General features: G+C 39.8%; 1 protein-coding gene and 1 pseudogene across 1 annotated transcript; one reads left to right on the top strand and one right to left on the bottom strand.

Annotated features, from left to right (window-relative positions):
• Positions 1–266: 266 nt before the first annotated feature.
• On the bottom strand, positions 267–16,800 carry LOC141823812 (uncharacterized; annotated as a pseudogene).
• LOC141822905 (nudix hydrolase 16, mitochondrial-like) lies at positions 7,218–11,361 on the top strand. Its single transcript, XM_074710206.1, has 4 exons — positions 7,218–7,288; positions 8,917–9,028; positions 10,695–10,778; positions 11,044–11,361. Exons 1-4 carry the CDS (start codon positions 7,218–7,220, stop codon positions 11,359–11,361), a joined length of 585 nt encoding a protein of 194 aa, XP_074566307.1.
• Positions 16,801–20,150: the final 3,350 nt, after the last annotated feature.

Here is a 20,150-nt window from a genome sequence, read left to right on the forward strand (position 1 = left end):
AATACAAATATTTATCAAAAAATATTTATGACATAAATCCACAATATATGCAATCTACTAATCAGTAGCTCTAGGATCTTGAGTCTTCTAGGAATCAAAACCATACAGACTTAAAAGGTCAAAAAAAAAAAGTAGAATGATGAGCTAATGAATGAGACAACAACGGGCTAATGTATGGTTTTAAGTAGAATCATCAGCTTGGAGGCTTGCCAATAGGGCCTCATACTCGGCTTCGTTGTTGAAGATATGGAATTGTAGTTTGACAGCTAACTGTAGTGAGTCGCTTTGCGGTGGTGACTGCTTTTTAGCAAGAGCACACCCACTCCACTACTGCTTTTGGTAGCAGATCTGTCGACATAGATCTTCCATGCTTCTTGCTCCATAGATCCAGGTACTTCAGTGAGGAAGTCGGCCAGAGCCTGTGCTTTGATGGCAACCCTCGGTTGGTATTGGATGTCATACTCACTGAGCTCCGTAGTCCACTTGATCATTCGGCCTGAGGCTTCGGGGTTCGTCATTGCCTTGCCCAGAGTGCTGCTAGTGAGCACAATGATGGGGTGGGATAGAAAGTAACGTCTGAGCTTGAGGGCAGTGAGAATCAGTGACAGAGCTAGTTTCTCTAAAGTAGTATACCGTGTTTCCACATCTTTGAGCAGATGACTTGAGAAGTAGATAGGTTGCTGGGTTTTACCTTCTTGTTGGATCAATACAGACCCCAAAGCATTTTTAGATGCAGACAAATAGATCCACAGAGGTTCTTGCTCAACTGGTTTGACAGGATCGGGAGAGTCAACAGATAAGCCTTTAGGGCGGTGAAAGCTTCCTCACACTTGGCGTCCCAAGAGAAGCGGGAAGCTTTGCATAGTATCTTGAAGAAAGGAAGACTTCTCTCTACTGAATGAGAAATGAACCGCGAGAGAGCAGTGATTCGCCCCACCAGGCTCTAAACTTCTTTGACATTACGGGGAGAGGTCATGTTCTGCAAGGCTTGAATCTTTTCTGGGTTGGCTTCTATCCCCCTTTCGGTGACGATGTACCCCAAGAACCATCCGCTTTTGACGTCAAACACGCATTTGTAGGGATCAAGCTTGAGCCCATGCTTTCTTAGGGTTACGAACGTCTCATTAATGTTGGACAGCAGGGTCTCGGTTCAAGTGGACTTGATCAAGATATCGTCCACATATACTTCGACATTGCGCCTGATTTGCTGCCTGAAGACTCTATCAATGAGTCGTTGATAAGTAGTGCTAGCATTTTTAAGATCAAAAGGCATCACGGTGTAGCAAAAAGTACCATCAGAGGTAATAAAACTAACTTTCTCTTAGTCGTCTACAGCCAGAGGGATTTGATGATATCCATGATAAGCATCCAGCATACATATTAGTTCACAGTTGACCGTAGAGTCGACCAACTGGTCGATACGCGGGAGGGGATAGCAGTCCCTTGGATAGGCCTGGTTAAGATCCCGAAAGTTGATGCAGACCTTCCATTTGTTGCCAGGCTTGGGGACGAGGACTACGTTGGCGAGCCAAGAAGGAAACTGCACCTCTCGGATATGCCCAGCCTCCTTCAACTTGTTCACCTCCTCCCTTATAACGTGGTCTTGTGCTGGCGCGAAGCTTCGTTTCTTTTGTCTTACTGGGCGAGAACCAGGAAGAATGTTGAGGCGATGCTCCATGAGGCTAGGAGAGACTCCGGTGACCTCCTGGTGCGACCATGCAAAGACATTATTGTTTTGGATGAGGCACGCTGTCAATGATTCCTTGAGTTTCAGTGCCAGATTTGAAGCTATTTGCGTGACGCACTCTGGCCTCCCTAGTACAATCTGCACCTCCTCCTTCTGGCAAGCGGCGAGAGAGTGAGGTGTTTCATGGAGAGCTTGAACCTCACCTCCAGCGATCCCCACTTTCTTACGGTCGACTTGCACCATATCCACATAGCACCAGCGTGCAGTGCCTTGGTCCCTGCTCACCATCCCCACCTAGTCAGCAACGGGGAACTTGACCTTCTGATAAAAGGTGGACACGATCGCCTGGAATACACTGAGGGCTGGTCTCCCCAGTATAACATTGTAGGCGGAGGGTGCATCCACCACCACAAAGATAATGCTTCGCGTGCCCCGCAGGGGCTCCTCTCCCAGGGACAGTGGCAAGCTGATCTGGCCCAGCGGTTGCACCTCATGCCCTGAAAACCTGAAGAGGGCGATAGACATGTAGTGTAGCTCTTGCCTGTCGATCTGTATTTTGTTGAAAACGTCCTTGTAGAGGACGTTGACAAAGCTGCCGGTATCGACAAAGACCTGGGCCACGTTGTAGTTGGCAATGGTGGGCCCAGATGACCAGAGCGTCATCATGGGGCGTGGAAACTCCGGCCAGATCCTGCGGGCCAAAATGAATGAGGGGACCATTCTTACCTGCTTCAATGTCGTATGCTTTGAGACTTCGGCTATGAGCCTTCCAGGCGCGATGGGAGTCCCCGTCTGTGGCTCCCCCGGAGATCATGTTGATATCTCCGCGGTAGACGGTGTTGTCTTGCACGTCCCGAGGGGCAAGTTGGTGCTCCTCTCAAGGCTCGTTGCGACACTGGTCTCATCTGTTGTTTTCCTATCGAAGGGCATCGCGGCGGGGATTCGCCCTGGGTGAGAGGGACGCCGCCATTGATCTCTTTCTCGGCGGGGAGCTGCGTTGGCTGGGGGTGGATAGCGACGTGGAGGAAAATTCTCACGCCGCCTTTCTGGAGCGGAGGTGCGCTGAGGAGCTGGGAAAAATGTTCCTCGAGCCTGTTGTTTTTCTTTTATTATGCGGCTCACCTCTTGGGCGAGCTGCCTACATTCATTCGTACCATGCACATGGGATTGATGGTACGTACAAAAATGGATGGACTTCTCTCCTACATGACTGGGTTCCGCCATGAAGAGGGGGGCAGACTCCACCTCCTGGACTACGCGCCCATCCCTGTAGTTGAGCAATTTCAAGGGAGCCTCCCGCCTCGGCGAAGGGGGATTGACTTCTTGTCTGGACGAGGGGCAGGGCTTCTGTTCACCTTGCGAGCGAGTTGGGCTTCTTCCAAATGGATATACTTGGCCGCTCGTTCTAGCAGCTGCGGATAGCTACTAGGTGACTTCTTCACCAAGGACCTGAAAAAATCACCTTCAGTTAGTCCTTGGTGTTGGGTTGCAAGAGTGTAAACATAGTCCCACATTTAAAGTACATGAAAAAGATCATGGGGTTAAAAGGATGGAAAGTATCTCCATTGGTATGAGACCTTTTGGGGAGAGCCCAAGAACAAAGTCATGAGGGCTTAGGCTCAAAGTGGACAATATCATACTATTATGGAGATATTTTGATTCCATCGGTTTTAATAAGTGGTATCAGAGCGAGGTTACTCTTCACCAGGCTAACCGCCGGATGAGCCATGATCCAGATCTAACCATGTGGTTTGAACCTTAAAAATAAAGGAAGTGGGTGCTCCCGTGTCTGAATCAAGAGGACCAGACACCAGGTGAGAAGTCCTAGTAGGTCGGGTGGACCGAGGGGCAAAAAGTCCTAGTTATGACTAGGTAGGAAGTCCTAGTAGGTCGGGTGGACCGAGGGGCAAAAAGTCCTGGTTGGTCAAGGATTCAGACATCAAAACGACGTTGGGGGGGCCTATGGTCCTTTGTTTGAGGGGGGATTATTGGGTTGCAAGGGTGCAAACATAGTCCCACATCTAAAGTACATGGAAAAGATCATGGAGTTAAAAGGATGGAAAGTATCTCCATTGGTATGAGACCTTTTGGGTAGAGCCCAAGAATAAAGCCATGAGGGTTTAGACCCAAAGTGGATAATATCATACCATTGTGGAGATATTTTGATTCTATCAGTTTTAACAAGTGCTAAAATTGATGGAATCAAAATATCTCCACAATAGCATGATATTGTCCACTTTGGACCTAAGCCCTCATGACTTTGTTCTTGGGCTCTCCCCAAAAGGCCTCATACCAATGGAGATACTTTCCATCCTTTTAACCCCATGATCTTTTTCATGTACTTTAGATGTGGGACTATATTTGCACCCTTACAACCCAACAATCCCCCCCTCAAACAAAGGACCACAGGCCCCCCAACGTCATTTTGATGTCTGAATCCTCAACCCACTAGGACTTTTTGCCCCCTCGGTCCACCTGATCTACTAGGACTTCCCACCTAGCCGCAGCTAGGACTTTTTGCCCCTCGGTCCACCCGACCTACTAGGACTTTCCACCTAGTCGCAACTAGGACTTTTTGCCCCTCGATCCACCCGACTTACTAGGACTTCTCACCTGGTGTCTGGTCCTCTTGATTCAGACACGGGAGCACCCACTTCCTTTGTTTAAGGTTCAAACCACATGGTTAGATCTGGATCATGGCTCATCCGGCGATTAGTCCAGTGAAGAGCGGTCTCGCTCTGATACCACTTGTTAAAATCGATGGAATCAAAATATCTTCATAATGGTATGATATTCTCCACTTTTGGCCTAAACCCTCATGACTTTATTCTTGGGCTCTACCCAAAAGGCCTTATACCAATGGAGATACTTTCCATCTTTTTAACCCCATGATCTTTTCCATGTACTTTAGATGTGGGACTATGTTTGCACCCTTGCAACCCAACACTTGGGTGAGAGCACTAATGAGGATATCGGAGGGGATGGAGGGTACATCCCAAACGACTCGATCGAATCGTTGGAGATATTCTCTCAAAGTCTCCTTGGATTTTTGCTTCAGGGTAAATAGATTGAGAGGTGTTTGTTGATATTTCCTACTATTGGCAAACTGGTGCAAGAAAGCAGCCTTGAAGTCCTTGAAGGTGCAAATAGAGGAGGTTAGGAGGCGCTTGAACCACCTCTACGCTGATCCGGACAGGGTATTCAAGAAAACCCTGCACTTTACTCCATCGGTGTATCGATACAATAAGGCCGCATTCTTGAAGCGGCACAGATGGTCTTCTGGGTCCGTGGTACTGGTGTATTCACCGATCTGCGGCTACCTAAAGTGAGGAGGCAGCTCCTGGTCAAGGACCTCCCTAGAGAAGGGAGTATCTTCCATTTCTTTCTACGAGGGAGCCAGAGCTTTCCCTTTTCGATCATGCAGGGGGGCTTCCCCTACCCTAAACTCATGAGAGTCCTCGCGAGGGAGGGCGCCTCCCAATGGATAGAGACCACTATCGGAGGTAGGGTCAGGCTAGGCAAAGGGACTTGATTGGTTGGCTGGCCACCGGCAAAGGGGTGGGAAACCTCCCTGGCCGGCAGTGGCGGAAGTTGTGACTTCGCAGAGTCTTTTGCACCATTTGGTCAATCAGCTGTTCGAGCTGCGCTTGCGTCAGGGACACCATGTCGCTTGGGTTCCTGCATCTACAAAATCGCGATCGTCGACAGTTCTTCTAGTGTTCACCATCACATTGTCTTAGCTCAGTGTTCCCATAGATGGCGCAAATTTGTTCCAGCTAAATACCATAGATGGTCAAGCCACTAGTCAACGAACTGTCTAACGAAGGCGATCCTAGGACCAGATGCGGAGGAGAGGTTGAATCGGAGAGCTGGACCGGAATCGCACCTGAAACACACTCAAAGAGAGAGAGGTTAGACTAGCACCGGGGAGTCCTGACAAGCCACTCCGACGCTCACGTTAGGGTTTCGGTGAGGATGAGGAGAACGAAGAGCAAGTAGTAAGAACAGTCAGAGTTTCAGAGAGCGAACCTTTTGCATGATGGTAAGTTACTCTTTTTATAATCTGCATTAGGATTTTGTCTGTAGGGTCGGTTGACGTACGCCTCGTACCGCCACACGCTATAGAAAGCAACTCCCTTCTGTCCCCTCCGCTTTTGGCTGCGTATGCAGGGAAAAAGCGTAGGAGAAGATCGGATTTGACACCAATATATTCCTTTTGGCGGTATGTGCAAGCTAAGAGGCTAGAGAGAAGCCACGTCTAATAGTTTGATATGCCTTTTATGCGGTGACTCAGAAAGGAGGGGTGTTAGAGGGAACCAAACTTGTGTTATCTGCAGACAAGTCCTTCTTCGAGCGGTGACACTCAGGGCTAGTGTGTCAAAGACTCATATTGAGGCTAGGGGCTAGCCTGAGTGAGGTGGAGTGGCTGAGACGGTATGTGAAGGTGAGGTTGGCTGAGACGAGGACAACCGAGACAAGGCTAGCCTAGATGAAGTCGACCGAGAGGGGCCGCTGGCTGAGAGAGTAGTCGTTGCCAGCCGAGACGAAAGTAGCTGCTGCCGGCCGAGACGAGAGTAACTACTTCCGATAGAGAAGAGAGTAGTTGATGGCCGAGACGAGTGCAGCAACTGTCGCTCGAGACGAGAGTAATTGCTTCCAACACAAATGAGAGTAACTGCTTCCGACAGAGACGAGAGTAGCTAATGGCCGAGATGAGAGTGGCTGCTGGTCGAGACAAGTCAGAGATGGGGTCAAAGTCATGCGGACTCGCGCTGACACTTCAGCCTGGACTTTGACCATCATAAGACTCGCAAGAGAGTCATGTCATCCATCTTGACCATCCGCATCAAGGCGCAAGGTGTCAAGGTGCATTCTATTTTTTTATTTTTTTATAATTCAAATATCTAAGTCTTAAACTTAATTAATTCTAGAGACAACAATCTTCTTCTAATTCATCTATCCATTAAGGTGCATTCCATTCCATGGAGATTCGAAGTGCAAGGGGCAGACCCAATAAACATAATAGAAAATAAGAGAAACGCAGAAATTTATTTTTTTTATAAAAAATAAGGCTCTTAATTTTTTTTAAAAAAAGAAATATTGCAATTTATAATGGATCTTATTTTATATTCAATATTTTTACATTTTTAAAATTTTAAATAGGAGGAGAGGAAAAGGCGGGGTTGTCGCCGCGCCATCTGCGCACGGAGAGCACGCATCGCCTCCGGTCCACCGACTCCTTCAAAGCCGAAGCCACCGATCGCCAACTTCCTCTCTCTCTCTCTCTCCTCGCCTCATCCCTTGACCTGGTCCGCTGCCAATCCGTTGTGGGATCCGCTCCCTCTGCGCTCGCCGTCCCTCCCACCGCCTCAGCTTTCGCCGCCGCATCGGGCAGCAACGACAGCGGTCTCATTCCAGCAGGCAGGAGCGAGGATAGAGAAGGGAGACGACGAGAGGTCGGAAGGAGAAAAGGGCGCGGAAGGGGCCGAAAAGGAGAGTGGAATAAGGGAAGTACGGAAAGGGAGGGAGCATGTGCGATTTGGTGGCCCGCACCGGTCGACATCAGCAGCGATACGAGGCCGGTTGTCGCCTTGTTGCCGGGTCCTTCTTCTCCCTTCTTTTTTTTTTTTTCAAGATTGAATTTTTATTCTTTGTTTTCCTTCTTCTAGGGTCGCTATTTCTGTCTCCTAGCTTCAATTTTTTATGTGCTGATTGATCTCCCTTTCGTTCCATTTCCTATCATGTACCTGATGATCTCGGACAAGTGAAATACAAGAACAAATATGCGTCCTACGCCTTTGTTGTGTTGTCTTTGATCCGGGTAGCGTGTCAAAAGCGTTGATTTTGGTTCTCCTGTAGCTCTCTTGCTAGTCTGATCGATGCTTATGTGCCTGTCTTTTTCTACCATTTAACTGAGTCAGTCCAATGAGCAATTAGATGGTTTGGTGTTGCGTGAAAGTGAGAATTTTGATTACCATTGTATCTTTTAGCTGTGGATGATAATGGAGATTTAGGAAATTTCCTGCATCTGAAATATTTCCTTAGTGCCTTTGCGAGATATGCTCCATTTGGTTTGACAGTTGAATACTTTCTCATACAAGTTGTTTTGGTAGGGTGCTTGCATACTTTCTGATCAAGTTGAGTTGATACACGAAAGAACTGGCCAATTATATCCATATATCATTATACTAGGAATGCCCTTCATTTTCTTCCTGATCGGGTGAAGTCAAAGCTGTTTTCTTCCATGTTGTCTCCTTCAATTCAATGATTTTGTAAAACAACTTAGCATTTAGATAACCATTCATTCTTCTTTTTGTGTATTGATGATGAATTTATGGGGATGTATCTGAAATTTTTTTATTTTTAGATCAACTTTTAGTAGCGAGATTGGTTTGATTAGTGTCATGTCGGTACACTTGTTTGATAGGAACTATGCAACTAGCTCAATATCTAGAATATCATAACACTAAATTGTTCTAGATGTCAATCTCTAAAATCCTTATATTTACCAAGGTATTTGATTTCCTAGGAAATTTTCAGTGCATGAAATAGTTAAATTTATGTCTTAGCAGAGTTTTGTTTCAATTAGTTTGTTTTATTTCTGTATCAAGCTTATCGTTCATGTCAAACAGCCTTGAAATCCATGATTTTCTAGCATGGATACAAAGATATACAAATTCAGATGTAGGGCAACTTCATAAGTATGCATTGTTTCTACATTTTGACCAAAGCTATCCTAAACACATTGTTGGTAGATAGTTATAAATATTGCCAGATAATATGCTAAAATTTCATATATGGTGAAAGTATAATATTAAGTTCCCTTGTGCTAGAGAAAGTCAAAGAAAGTGATGTGAAATAAGATTTGGTGAACAAGATATTGCTAGTTGATGAGTGTAAATAAGTTAAATTCAAAGGTTGAAAACTAAATGTTTATAGTTAAGTAGATGCAAAATTGAATATACGAGATGTAATATCAGGAAGACTTGAGGGATTAGTTAATGGGTGACTCTGATTTCAATAGGTAAGAGTTTTAGTAATGCACTCCCAACAATGAACTTGTCCTTACTGAAGTTTTCTGTGGAGAAGATAATGATAAATATGACATCGGTAATGATAAAGAATTTCTTAATTTTCTATATGGTGGATTATGGGACAATATAAAGTCATTTAAATATTGCTTGTGTATGGCTTGAGTATCAACCATCTAACATGCCACATACATGCAGGTGTATCCCTTTTAGGTATAAGAACTTTGATACTTCTGATGGGAAACATGATATGGAACTTGAAGTTCTCATGATAAACTCACCTAGTGGACCAGGTCTCCTATTTCCAAAGGTATGATACTTTCAATGCGAAAAGTGTATAAAATTATGTTTTCACGAGTCATATACCAAGCATAATAAATACTGCTTCAATTGCTATAACAAGATTTTACTAGGTCAGCATTAAGCACATTCTATTTCTTTGTATTTTAGTTCTACAGTCCTTTAACTCACAATGGTGAACATTTATCATAGTAACAAAGTAGGATTGTGTCCTCCCTTGCCACAACCTCTTCGTTGCAGAAGAACGAATTACGGCATTGGATCATTTCTCTCCAATTTGTTGATGAGCCCCTTTCTCTTCAATTATCATAAAATACTTTGACTAGTGAGTTCTCATCATGTCTACTGTAGCAGATGAAAACTTTGGTAGCCTCCTTTGTTATGACGCATCAATGGGTTCCTCTTTTGCTAGTTGTATGAGTCTTCTTTCTTTGATGCAATTTAGTTTATTGTATAACTGTGATGATCAATGCATGTCCCCCTCTAGATAGAGGTCGTTCCAAAAGAGGAAGCTTTTAGAAGGGACCAATTCAGAGGAACGAATCAACCTACCCCCATTAATGGGTAAGGAAATAAAACATCAAAACTTTAATTAGAAATTGTCTCATCCATGGAAGTCAACTTACAAAATATTTTGGTTAGAAATTATCTCCTTAGGAATCTATCTATAAATGGAGGGTTCATGTGCAGTGCAAGGATTCAAAAAATGTGGAACATTCTTTTTCATACTCTTTCTCCTCCCTTCCTCCCTTTGTAGCAGTATCATCCTGCCACCTAGACCACCGAGTCTATTGGTCGTACACAAAAGTCCAAAAACAAGAAAAAAGTGTAAGATACATACACAGAAGATCTAGCAAGACATTCTATCGAGAATTTCTAGCAAAGAACCAAATAACTTATTACACTTCACATACTCCCAACCAAAATATATTAGCAATTCCTACTTGTAAATATCAAATGCGAAGATAAAAAATAATGAAGATCCTAACTCAATGTCATGAACAACTCAAAGAAGAGATCTTATGAACTCATCACATCACAATATCTCATAACATAAACTCAACCCAAGTCACATATTCTTCTTCAAGATTGATTTCGAGAAGGTAATTTTGAAACACTAACGGACATTAGTTTAAAGTCAAAGTTGAGTATTTTAAATCGTGCTAACATGGAAATGTAAATTGAAATTTTATGTATATCTCCAACGAATCACAAACTAATGTGTGTATCCAAATAGCGAACACCTTCACTAGAATAGGTTGGACTACTTCTTATTGTGTCATCATGTGCCAACAGTTTTGGAAATGCCACAATATACTCTATGGACATGCTATGCTTTGCACATAACGTATTTCTAGTCCAAGTTGCATTTGGTGGTGGATAACACATTGGTTATGTGAAGATCAATGAGGTAGAAATCTAGAATCACTTTCTTCTAAGTCACCATCCTGAATGTACAATTGTATTTGCTTGATTTTTGAGGTATGCAAAATGTAAAGGAAGTAAAAAATATTTGGTCTCTCGCTCTTATTGACTTTTTAAGTATATGCTCATGTCATTTGTGTATTTACAGAGACACCCCTAACTATTTATACAATTGGATCCTATCAATTTATTATATTGATAGACATTGTGCATCTGTTTTGTGATCTGCATCCTTTTTTGCCCCTTTACAGGGAGGATGGGAAAATGATGAAACAGTCGAAGAGGCAGCTGTACGAGAAGCCGTAGAAGAAGCAGGAGTCAGAGGAGACATAGTGGTAATTTAATGAATTATATTTCCTTCTCTCTCGATAAAAAAAAACTTTGGTGATCCAAAATTTGTTTATGCTATTATTGGTAATTACCATGTCATACAAATTTATGATATGGCACCCTAGTATAATCTTACATAGTGCAAGCATAAAAATGATATTTTGGAGAAACTTTATAGTTTCTTTTTTACTTTTTTTATTTCCCCCTTGGATGCATTATTCATTATTTCTATTTATTTAGTCAATGATACAGCTTATGTTTCAATGTCAGTCATTCTTGGGGGACTATCTCTTCAAAAGCAAAACCCTGCAAGATGAATTCAGCCCAGAAGGTTTGTGTAAAGCGGCTATTTTCGCTCTGCAAGTGAGAGAGGAGCTACAGTCATGGCCAGAGCAGAGCACCCGTTGCAGGTCGTGGGTTACCTTACCTGAAGCCGTGGAGCAATGTAGACATCCTTGGATGCGCGATGCTCTCATTGAGGGATTCTCAAAATGGCATGAAGGTATACAAACAAGGGTTGAAGGTGAAGCCACTCTGGGAGAAAATGATAGACCTCCAGAGGATGGCAACCTAGAAGATGAAAGATAATTCTTTTGTGAAAATTTAAAATATACCTCCATTTATTTGAAGTTGATAGTCCTCAAGTCTCTCCAACAGTTATTTTTGCTTTTGTTAGTTTCTTTTCTTAGGTCATGCATGCTATAATATGCATTTCATAGATTTCTTCATAGTCCTTCAAAGCTTTTTTTGTGATGTTAGTGTGTGCTCTGATCTGAGCATGCTCACAAACTGAAGAGAATGGACACGATCACATGATAATTGCAAAAACAAAAATACCTTGACATCCATGGATTTGTAGGAAGCAACATTGTGCCTTTACGTTCACTAGTTTGCTCCCAGGTATTAGACTGTTTTGTTTCTTTTGGTAATGGTTTGAGTTGTGTTGTACTACTCATCGATTTATCAGTGAATTTAAAGAGATGAATTAATTTCATTTTTGTAGCTCATGACACATGTTGATTTGGACTCCTCTTTTGTGGAACTTACCACTCGATAGATAGACAATCCTACGGGTCTTCATTTGTTTTCGGAGTCTCACGAGATGTGGTATAACTCTCATTGCCGGGCATGGTGATCTTGAGATTAGAACTTCAAGAGGAACATTTTATGAATTTGAACACAATCCTCAGAGGTAAGCTTTTCTTTTGAAGGATGACTTTTGTGTGAAGAAGCGGGAAAGGAACTCACCTACTAGGTTTGGGAACAACTTGATATATATATTGAAATCTAATTAGAGAACCGAATTGACTAAGAAGTTTTGGAATTCAGGTTTGGGTTTGAGGATGTGAAACGTTTGATTCGAGTAATTTTATATAAAAATGTGAAAGAAGTTCATTTTGATTGGTTGAATATCAAATCATTATGTGAAACATAGAAGAATATTATTGTATAGTTATTATTGATAAAGATAAAATAAGTTTAAAAAATTAATAAATTATAAAGTTATTAATTTTTAAAATAATTTTGCAAGCATAAATTGTTGGGCAAAAATAAAAAAGATCCCCTCATTCATTATTGCCAAAAAGATGTCTCATTCTATTTTACACTTCAAAAACACCTTTTTTCCCATGTCGTTATAGTAGGTAAGATTATAGTTACTACATAGTAGTAACTAACTTTAGTCAAATTGTTTCATGTAGTAGATAAAATTTGAGCTATTTGACCAATAAATAAATAAATAAATAAATAAATATATAGTGTTATCTTGGGAGATATACTATGCGTGCTTGTGTACGCATGTGCATGTCCCCGAGGCAATAGTGCAACGGTAGGACATCCGGGTTGTGATCCAAGGACTCGCGGTTCGATCCCCAACTACGGTGTATTTGCAAGAATTTTCTTCCAAATGGAGAACGCAATCAAAGGATGTTGGGCATCTGGATTGGCCGCCGTATGCGCTTCCCGATTTACCCTGGTGGTCGGTGGGAAACTTCCGTGGGACCGGGATGACCACCCCCAGGGATTGAGTCCATAAGACTGACTGGGATTTATTATTTTTTTGTGTACGCATGTGGATCGCCCGAATTTTTTTTATTTTTTATTAATTTTTTTGCTTGCGGTTAAGTCATTTATGATTTTAATTATAGAATTTAGGGGTTAAATTATAGTATTAAGTATAAAAAAAAAAATTTTGAGATGCTCACGAGATGTGTGAGGTAAGAGGTGTGGGATAATAAATCCCTATATATATATATAAAATAGTGCTTTATGTATAATAATTTTAATCAAATTGAAATTTATTTTTGTATGTTATAAAGGTTTGATCGAAGCTACTATAATAATATTAGAGAAAGGGTATTTCTCCGACGAAAAATAAAACACCCCGTTGATCAAAATGGGGTGCCTTTTTTTGGATAATAATAAAAATAAAAGTGTCATTTTGATATTTGCTCTAAATTGTTTTGTAATTTAGAGAATTAGGTTCATGTTCAAATTTGAAGATTTTTTTATAACTTTAAATAAAGATTTATCTCAACTTAGAATCTTTTTGAACATATTATCATTGGCACCTCCGTTATCAACAATACTCCAAAAGATGAATTTTGAGTAAAAATTTAAAATTAGGGTCACTTCTCTATTTTTATATAATTAAACGGGCTTTTATTTTTTTTATTTATTTGATTTTTTTTGTTAAATTTACTTTTCACTTGCTTGTTTAAAAAGATCTTATTGATCCTCTTTTAGCTAAACCCTTAACCTATCGACTAACTTATAAATGTCCCAAGAACATAGTATTGTACGTCTATAGAAATAGTAACTTTTCTTAAATCCTAAGATAAACTACAAATGTTGTTTCTTTTTAATGTAAATATAGTTTATTTTCTCTTTATTATTGATGGACTTCTCTCTTTTTTCCTTCAATCTACACTATCATTTTTTCCCCTAGATATTTTGTTTTTGTTTCTTCTTTATTTTTATTTATTTGTGTTTGTTATTTGTCGTCCGCATAGAAACAATTTTCGACCCACTTAAACTTATAGAAGTCCAAAAATGTATAGTAGTTTTGGACTTCATAATACAATAAAGGAGTTTTTTAGTATAATTTGAGCAATTTAAGTATATTTAGTAGTTTTGGACAAAATTTCTATGGATCTAATTGAAAAACAAAGACAAATAACTTTAGGGGCTCTAAGGAATAGAAAGAAGAGTTTGTATGTGAAATTTAGATAGTTTAGATTCATATAATAATTTTGGTTAAAAAAGATGAATGGATTTAAGTTGGTCAAAATTAGAAAATATAAAATAATTCTAGGGACTTCAAAGAACACAATAGGAGTCATTTGAAATTTGATCATTTTAATTATATACAACATTTTGGCCAATTATACTATATGATCTATATTGTAGAACTTAAATAACAGAACTAAAAGCATAGAATGACTCTAGTGGTAGTTTGGATTTATGTAACTGTTTCGATCAAAACTATTACATGCATATAAATTAGTTAATTTAAAAAAAGTATATTCGAAAGTGTCCCCCAGTAGTCTTTCTGTACTGCCTCAGAATATCTAATAATTTTTGCTCTTGATCTAACTCTAGGTTTCTAACAATAATAATAGATAGTTGCTTGTCCTTCTCCAAATACACATATTTCAGATGCACAGGTAGAGACTTCAACTCAAGCTTCAGTGGTTGAACAACTGATGAAAGTGATTCTTGGGGTGTTGCTTCCAACGCAAGTCCCTACATTTTCATATTCTTCACCAAAATGAAAAGGGTCACAGATAAGACCCTGATGCAACTGTGCTCCTATCATCATCATCAAAGTCATCAAAATCAATACATAATTCAGAAATATCAAAAATATCCAAATGAGAAGCAAACTCAACCAACATATCCATACAATCCAAATTATCAGATAAACCAATACTAAGAAGAGAATGATCCTCCATTGGATACTTCATAGCGTCCAATATATTAAACTGAACCACAGTATCTCCAATCTCCATGGAAAGTGTCTTTGCATATACATCAATCTTGGTTCTAGTAGTTTTAAGGAAGGGTCTGCCCAGAATGAGTGGAACTCTATGTGTAGACAACTCACCCTCCATATATAGAACGTAAAAATCTGCAAGGAATATAAGCTCTCTCACCTTAACCAAAACATCCTCTATAACTCCTGCTAGGTGAGCATGATTATGGTTGGTCAACTGAATAACAACACCTGTAAGCTGCAAAGGTCCAATACCAAGTGACTGAAAGACTGATCTCGGCATGACATTGATCGAGGCACCTAGATCCCACATAGCATCCTCAAAAACACAACTCCTAATAACATATGGTACAATGAAAACTCCTGGATCCTCACACTTCTGGGGTAGTGACTGAATGAGTGTAGACATGTTCTTCCCCATGCTGACTAGCTCGTTCCCCTTCAACTTCTTCTTGTGAACACACAGATCCTTGAGAAACTTGCATACTTGGGAATGTGCTTGATCATTGTCAACAAAGGAACATTCACCTCCACTTTGCTAAACAAATTCACAAGCTCCTGGAATTTCCTAGCCTTTTCTTCTTCAACACTCTTCCTAGGCTGCACTGGCCTCAGAGGGAAAGGTAGTGGTACACCAGACCCTGATCATCGTGGCTGTGAATCCAACTCTATGATCTGATCCGAGCTGACTGGGTCTGGTGCTGGGACTGATGCAATAGGGTCTGTAGTAATTTTTTCACTCCAAAGCATAACTGCACTGACATTTCCCTTAGGATTCGGAATGGACTGTGAAGGTAACTGATTAGACCCCTATGACTGCAACTAATTTAGATTAGAAGTGAGCTGACTTATCTATCTTTCTATGTTCTGTATAACTGCATCTGTCCTCTGCTGATGTTGTTGCTGCTAAATATCAATTGCTGCATAAGATCTTCAATTTTGGGTCCTGCAGGATTTGGCAATTGCTGTGGCTGTGAACTGGTTGCAACTGGGTTGTTGTGAAACACATTGACCTCTGAAATGTAGGTGGTGGCTGATATTACTGCTGAAAGGAATTCCCATACCTCAGATTCGGGTGATCTCTCCAACCCGGATTGTATGTAGCTGATATAGGATCATACTTGTACTGCTGCTGGTACTGGGGACGGGAAGGAAACTGATTCGCCACCACATAAACTTCGTCTTGATGAAGAGATGGGCATACATCTGTGAAATGCTCTGAACTAGAACAAATACCACAAACCTTCATAACTAACGCAAGAATAGTCGAAGGGTGGACTGTCTGATTTAATGTCATTTGTCTCACCAAAGATGTCAACTCCTGTAGAGTGTTCTTCATCCCCTGCTGCTCTGTAGATGCCAACTGAGCTTCACTAACACCTCAAGTCACAATAGCTCTACTCCAAATTGCTGTGAATTATCTGTCATATTTGCAATGAGCTCCCTAGCTTGACTTGGAGTCTTGTTCACCAATGCACCTCCACTGGTTGCATCTATCATACTCCTGTCCATGGGAACAGTCCCTCATAGAAGTACTGAACAAGTAACTGGTCACTGATCTGATGCTGGGGGCAACTCGAACATAATCTCTTGAATCTCTCCCAATAATCGTACAGTGTCTCCCCCACAATCTGCTGAATGCCACAGATGCTCTTCCTGATAGTTGTAGTCCTAGAAGCTGAAAAAAATTTCTCCAAAAATATTCTCTTCATATCAAGCCAACATGTAATACATCCAAGTGGAAGCGAATATAACCAATCTTTAGCTACTCCTGCTAATGAAAAAGGAAATGCTCGCAGTTTGATATCCTCCTCTAAAATGCCATGTGGTTTCATGGTAGAACAAACCACATGGAACTCATGTAAATGTCTATTGGGATCTTCTCCTAACAATCCATGGAATTTAGGAAGCAACTTTATAATACCAGACTTGAGCTCAAAATCACCCTCCAACATAGGATAGCTAATGCAGGAGTACTGATAAGTAACATCAGGTGCTGCAAGCTCCTTCAAGGTTCTGTTGTTATCTGTCATCTTTACTTCCAAATCTAAAGAGCTACTGTTCAGAACACCAGATGACTTCTTCTAAATCCTCTACAAAGCATGAAATGCCCTATCTATCTTAGGTCTAGCTCAAGTAGTTTATTTAGCGTAAGAAGACTTGGTCATACACCTCACTATCAAATAACAAAGTAAGAATCAACATAAATGAATAAATCAAGAAAATGAAGATACAAGAATCAAACAATATCAATATACAGTCTAAAACAAATAAAACATCATTTTAGTTCCCCGACAACGATGTCAAAATTTTGATGACATGTGAAGATGTTTTTTTATTTTTTTATTTTTATTTTATTTATCACACACACCATTCAAAATTTATATTTTGTAATTAACCACAACATTTTCACTCAAATAGCATAGTAGAGGTCCAGGTCATCTCTCTCATGAAACCAATGATAGAGAGTTGTATTAGACATCATGGCAAGGGATTTTTATTTATTAACATTATCCAATCATAGAAAAGGGGTCATATCTAACAACAATTAAGGCATTACGATACAAGTTTATTCTAACAAGGAACAAATAAGAAATCTTCACACAACACTTCTAATAAGGAGACACTTAACTAAATATTATTGAAATAAACAACAACTACACATACAAATGAATATATAATTTATCATTGATCAAATACATCCATGTGCACATTATTACCAACTAAGAATATAATCCAAGAATATATTAACCCTACATAACAAACTTATCCTAAATAGTAACATAATTCCATTATTAACAATTCAAGATTACAATTCACTAATGAATTTAACATACAAGTATCCAACTATACAAAATTCAATAATGAACATCGACTATACATAATCCATAAATCAATCCATATATACACCCTAATTACAAATTCATTCAAATAACAACCAAATTTACTATCTCTTCCCAATTAACACATTTACAATTAAATCTAAACATTTGACACATTTATATTAAAGTCTAATATTTTCATAAATTCATACTTTATTTAACTAACCACTTACAACTAAATCAAAATTATCCAAATATTCAATTCACTTCAACCAAATTCACATTCAATTACTACAATTAGTAACAGAACTAATACATTCCATTCCAAAAAAGTAACTTCACAATTATTAGGGTTTCACTTCAACTCAAAGCTCACATTCAAACATAATTTCCATTTCAATTCTCACAGCTCAAACATAGGTTAATTTCAATTCTCACAGCTTAAACAACCATAAATCAATTCCATTTCTCATAGCTTCAAAACAAACGAGAACAGGTTCATTTGCCACAACTCAAAACAAGAACAAGATCAATTTTAAACAACCTCAAACCAAGAATAGGTTCAATTATCAATTCAATTTCAAATTTTACAGCTCAAACACAATATCAATTCCATTGCAATTCTCACAACTTAGCTCAAACAGAACACTTATCAAATCCATTACGATTAAGGTCAAACAAGAACAAGAACACAAATAATTCTCAGTTCAATTTCAATTAACCTCAAAACAAGAACAAGAAAGCAATCACATGGAGTTTTGATTTAATCAGGAATAACATAAAATTTAGGGTTATCAAAACAAGAACAAGAAAGCAATCACTTCAGGAACAACAAGGGTTCTAGAAATTAGAACAGAGAACCAAGCTAAACCTGGCTACTCCGGTGCAATCACAACTCCTTCTAGTTCATTTCACGCCGATTGGAACAGATGAGCTTCGTTGGAGTTGGACCACTTCGGTGAGACCCGATCTGAGAAGGTGAGATCCAACGTCGATCGTTTGCCCTAATCCATTGTCGCAACCAAGAAAAGGGGATTAGAATAGAAAATCGGAAGTCCTTACCTCAAGTTCACCAGTGGCTGAAGGCAGTTGAAGCTGAACAGGATAGCTTCGCGTTCGCGAACTACGTCGGCGAGGAGTAGCCCTATGCTGCTCCGGTGGATGCAAGAGGGGAGGGGAGCTCATCGAAGCTAGACCACTCTGACTGAGTCCCTAAATGGTGTGGTACAGCCGACCACGATCGATTACCAGAGCCTTAACTAGGTCGTAGTCAACAGATGGCCGGAGGTGTGAGGACGATGCATGTTGGAGTTGGACCACTCCGGCAGAACTCCTAGCGGATGCATCGACATTCATCAACCTTCAAAGGATGCCATTGGCTGCTCTTAGTCATCGATCGAGAAGAACGGGATCTCGACGATGAAGAAATTGTGAGAAAGAAGAAGGAAATCGTGATCTGGGAATGACCTAGCATAAATCGAGCCCGCATTGAGTGAACTAGATTCAAGCTTTTAAACCCTTATTGAACCAGACCGGGTTTGAATCAAACTGCTGAACCAAATTGGTTTTTTCCAAATTGGACTTTTTGTTAGGATTTTTGAATTGTATTTTTGTCTTGATTTCAATTCCTTGTAATTGGGCTTCTCCCATGTGAAATTAGGCTCGATTGCAATTCTCCTCAAGTTATTATCCTCATCCTAATTTCTGGTAAAACTAAATATAATAAATTAATAATCATGAATTACCTCAAATCAATAGGAATTAAGATGAAAACCTCTAATAAATCCAAGCTAATAAAATATACTAGAAATGTAATTTAGGATATAAAAGAGGATCAAAATATCAAGATAAAGTCCTAAATTAGCTTGTCCTAAATTCAATTATCAAGGTGTCCTAAAGGCAATCATCTTAAATATTATTTTATTTATTTGATAAATAAAATTTACTATTTGAGTGCTCATTTTATATGTATGTGATTTAATCTTAAACTCAATTAATGAAATCCATAATACAAATCATAGCATGAGAGAAATTGTGATTGAATTATAATTAGTGAGTATCTCATCATGTGTAATTATGTATGTATATTAAAATCTTTCCTAGTCAATGAATTGATGAAACTGAACATCATCAATTCTATGAGACTAGCACATGTTATACTCCTTGTTTTATCCAAGCAGTCGATCCTTCCTGGTTGGAAACATAGGGATGTTGAGAGTTAACATGTGGATACTAGTTAAGGGTAACTAGTTCATCGGATTTGACCTACAATGAGACTTCATGTGGTTCTTTACATGTCAATGAAAATCTCATTGCATTTTGAGTGTAAGTTTTCTTAGACTTAAAGTATTCAAATCATCTTGGTCATGGAGACTTATACTTTGATATCTTAGGAAAATATCTCCTAGGAGGTGTAGGTCTGGGATGATCAGGTATAAGTCAATATACTTGAAGGTGTTTAAATAGCACACAAAGGATTCACCACTCCTTTTATAAATAGACGTATACCTTAGGCGTCTTATTAGGATTATTACTCATAAGTCTTTGGCCAAAACAAACAT

This window comes from Curcuma longa, chromosome 3 (genome assembly GCF_044706935.1).
Source record: "Curcuma longa cultivar G26 ecotype Majalengka, Jawa Barat chromosome 3, ITB_CL_G26_1.1, whole genome shotgun sequence".
In the NCBI taxonomy this organism is placed as follows: domain Eukaryota; kingdom Viridiplantae; phylum Streptophyta; class Magnoliopsida; order Zingiberales; family Zingiberaceae; genus Curcuma; species Curcuma longa.

What these genes read in the sequence shown, in the direction of transcription:
- LOC141822905 (XM_074710206.1), top strand. Translation starts at nt 7,218, where the DNA reads ATGTGCGATTTGGTGGCCCGCACCGGTCGACATCAGCAGCGATACGAG. An exon ending in GGTTGTCGCCTTGTTGCCGG is followed by an intron (nt 7,289 to 8,916) that starts GTCCTTCTTCTC and finishes ACATACATGCAG; the next exon opens with GTGTATCCCTTTTAGGTATA. An exon ending in GAGTCAGAGGAGACATAGTG is followed by an intron (nt 10,779 to 11,043) that starts GTAATTTAATGA and finishes TTTCAATGTCAG; the next exon opens with TCATTCTTGGGGGACTATCT.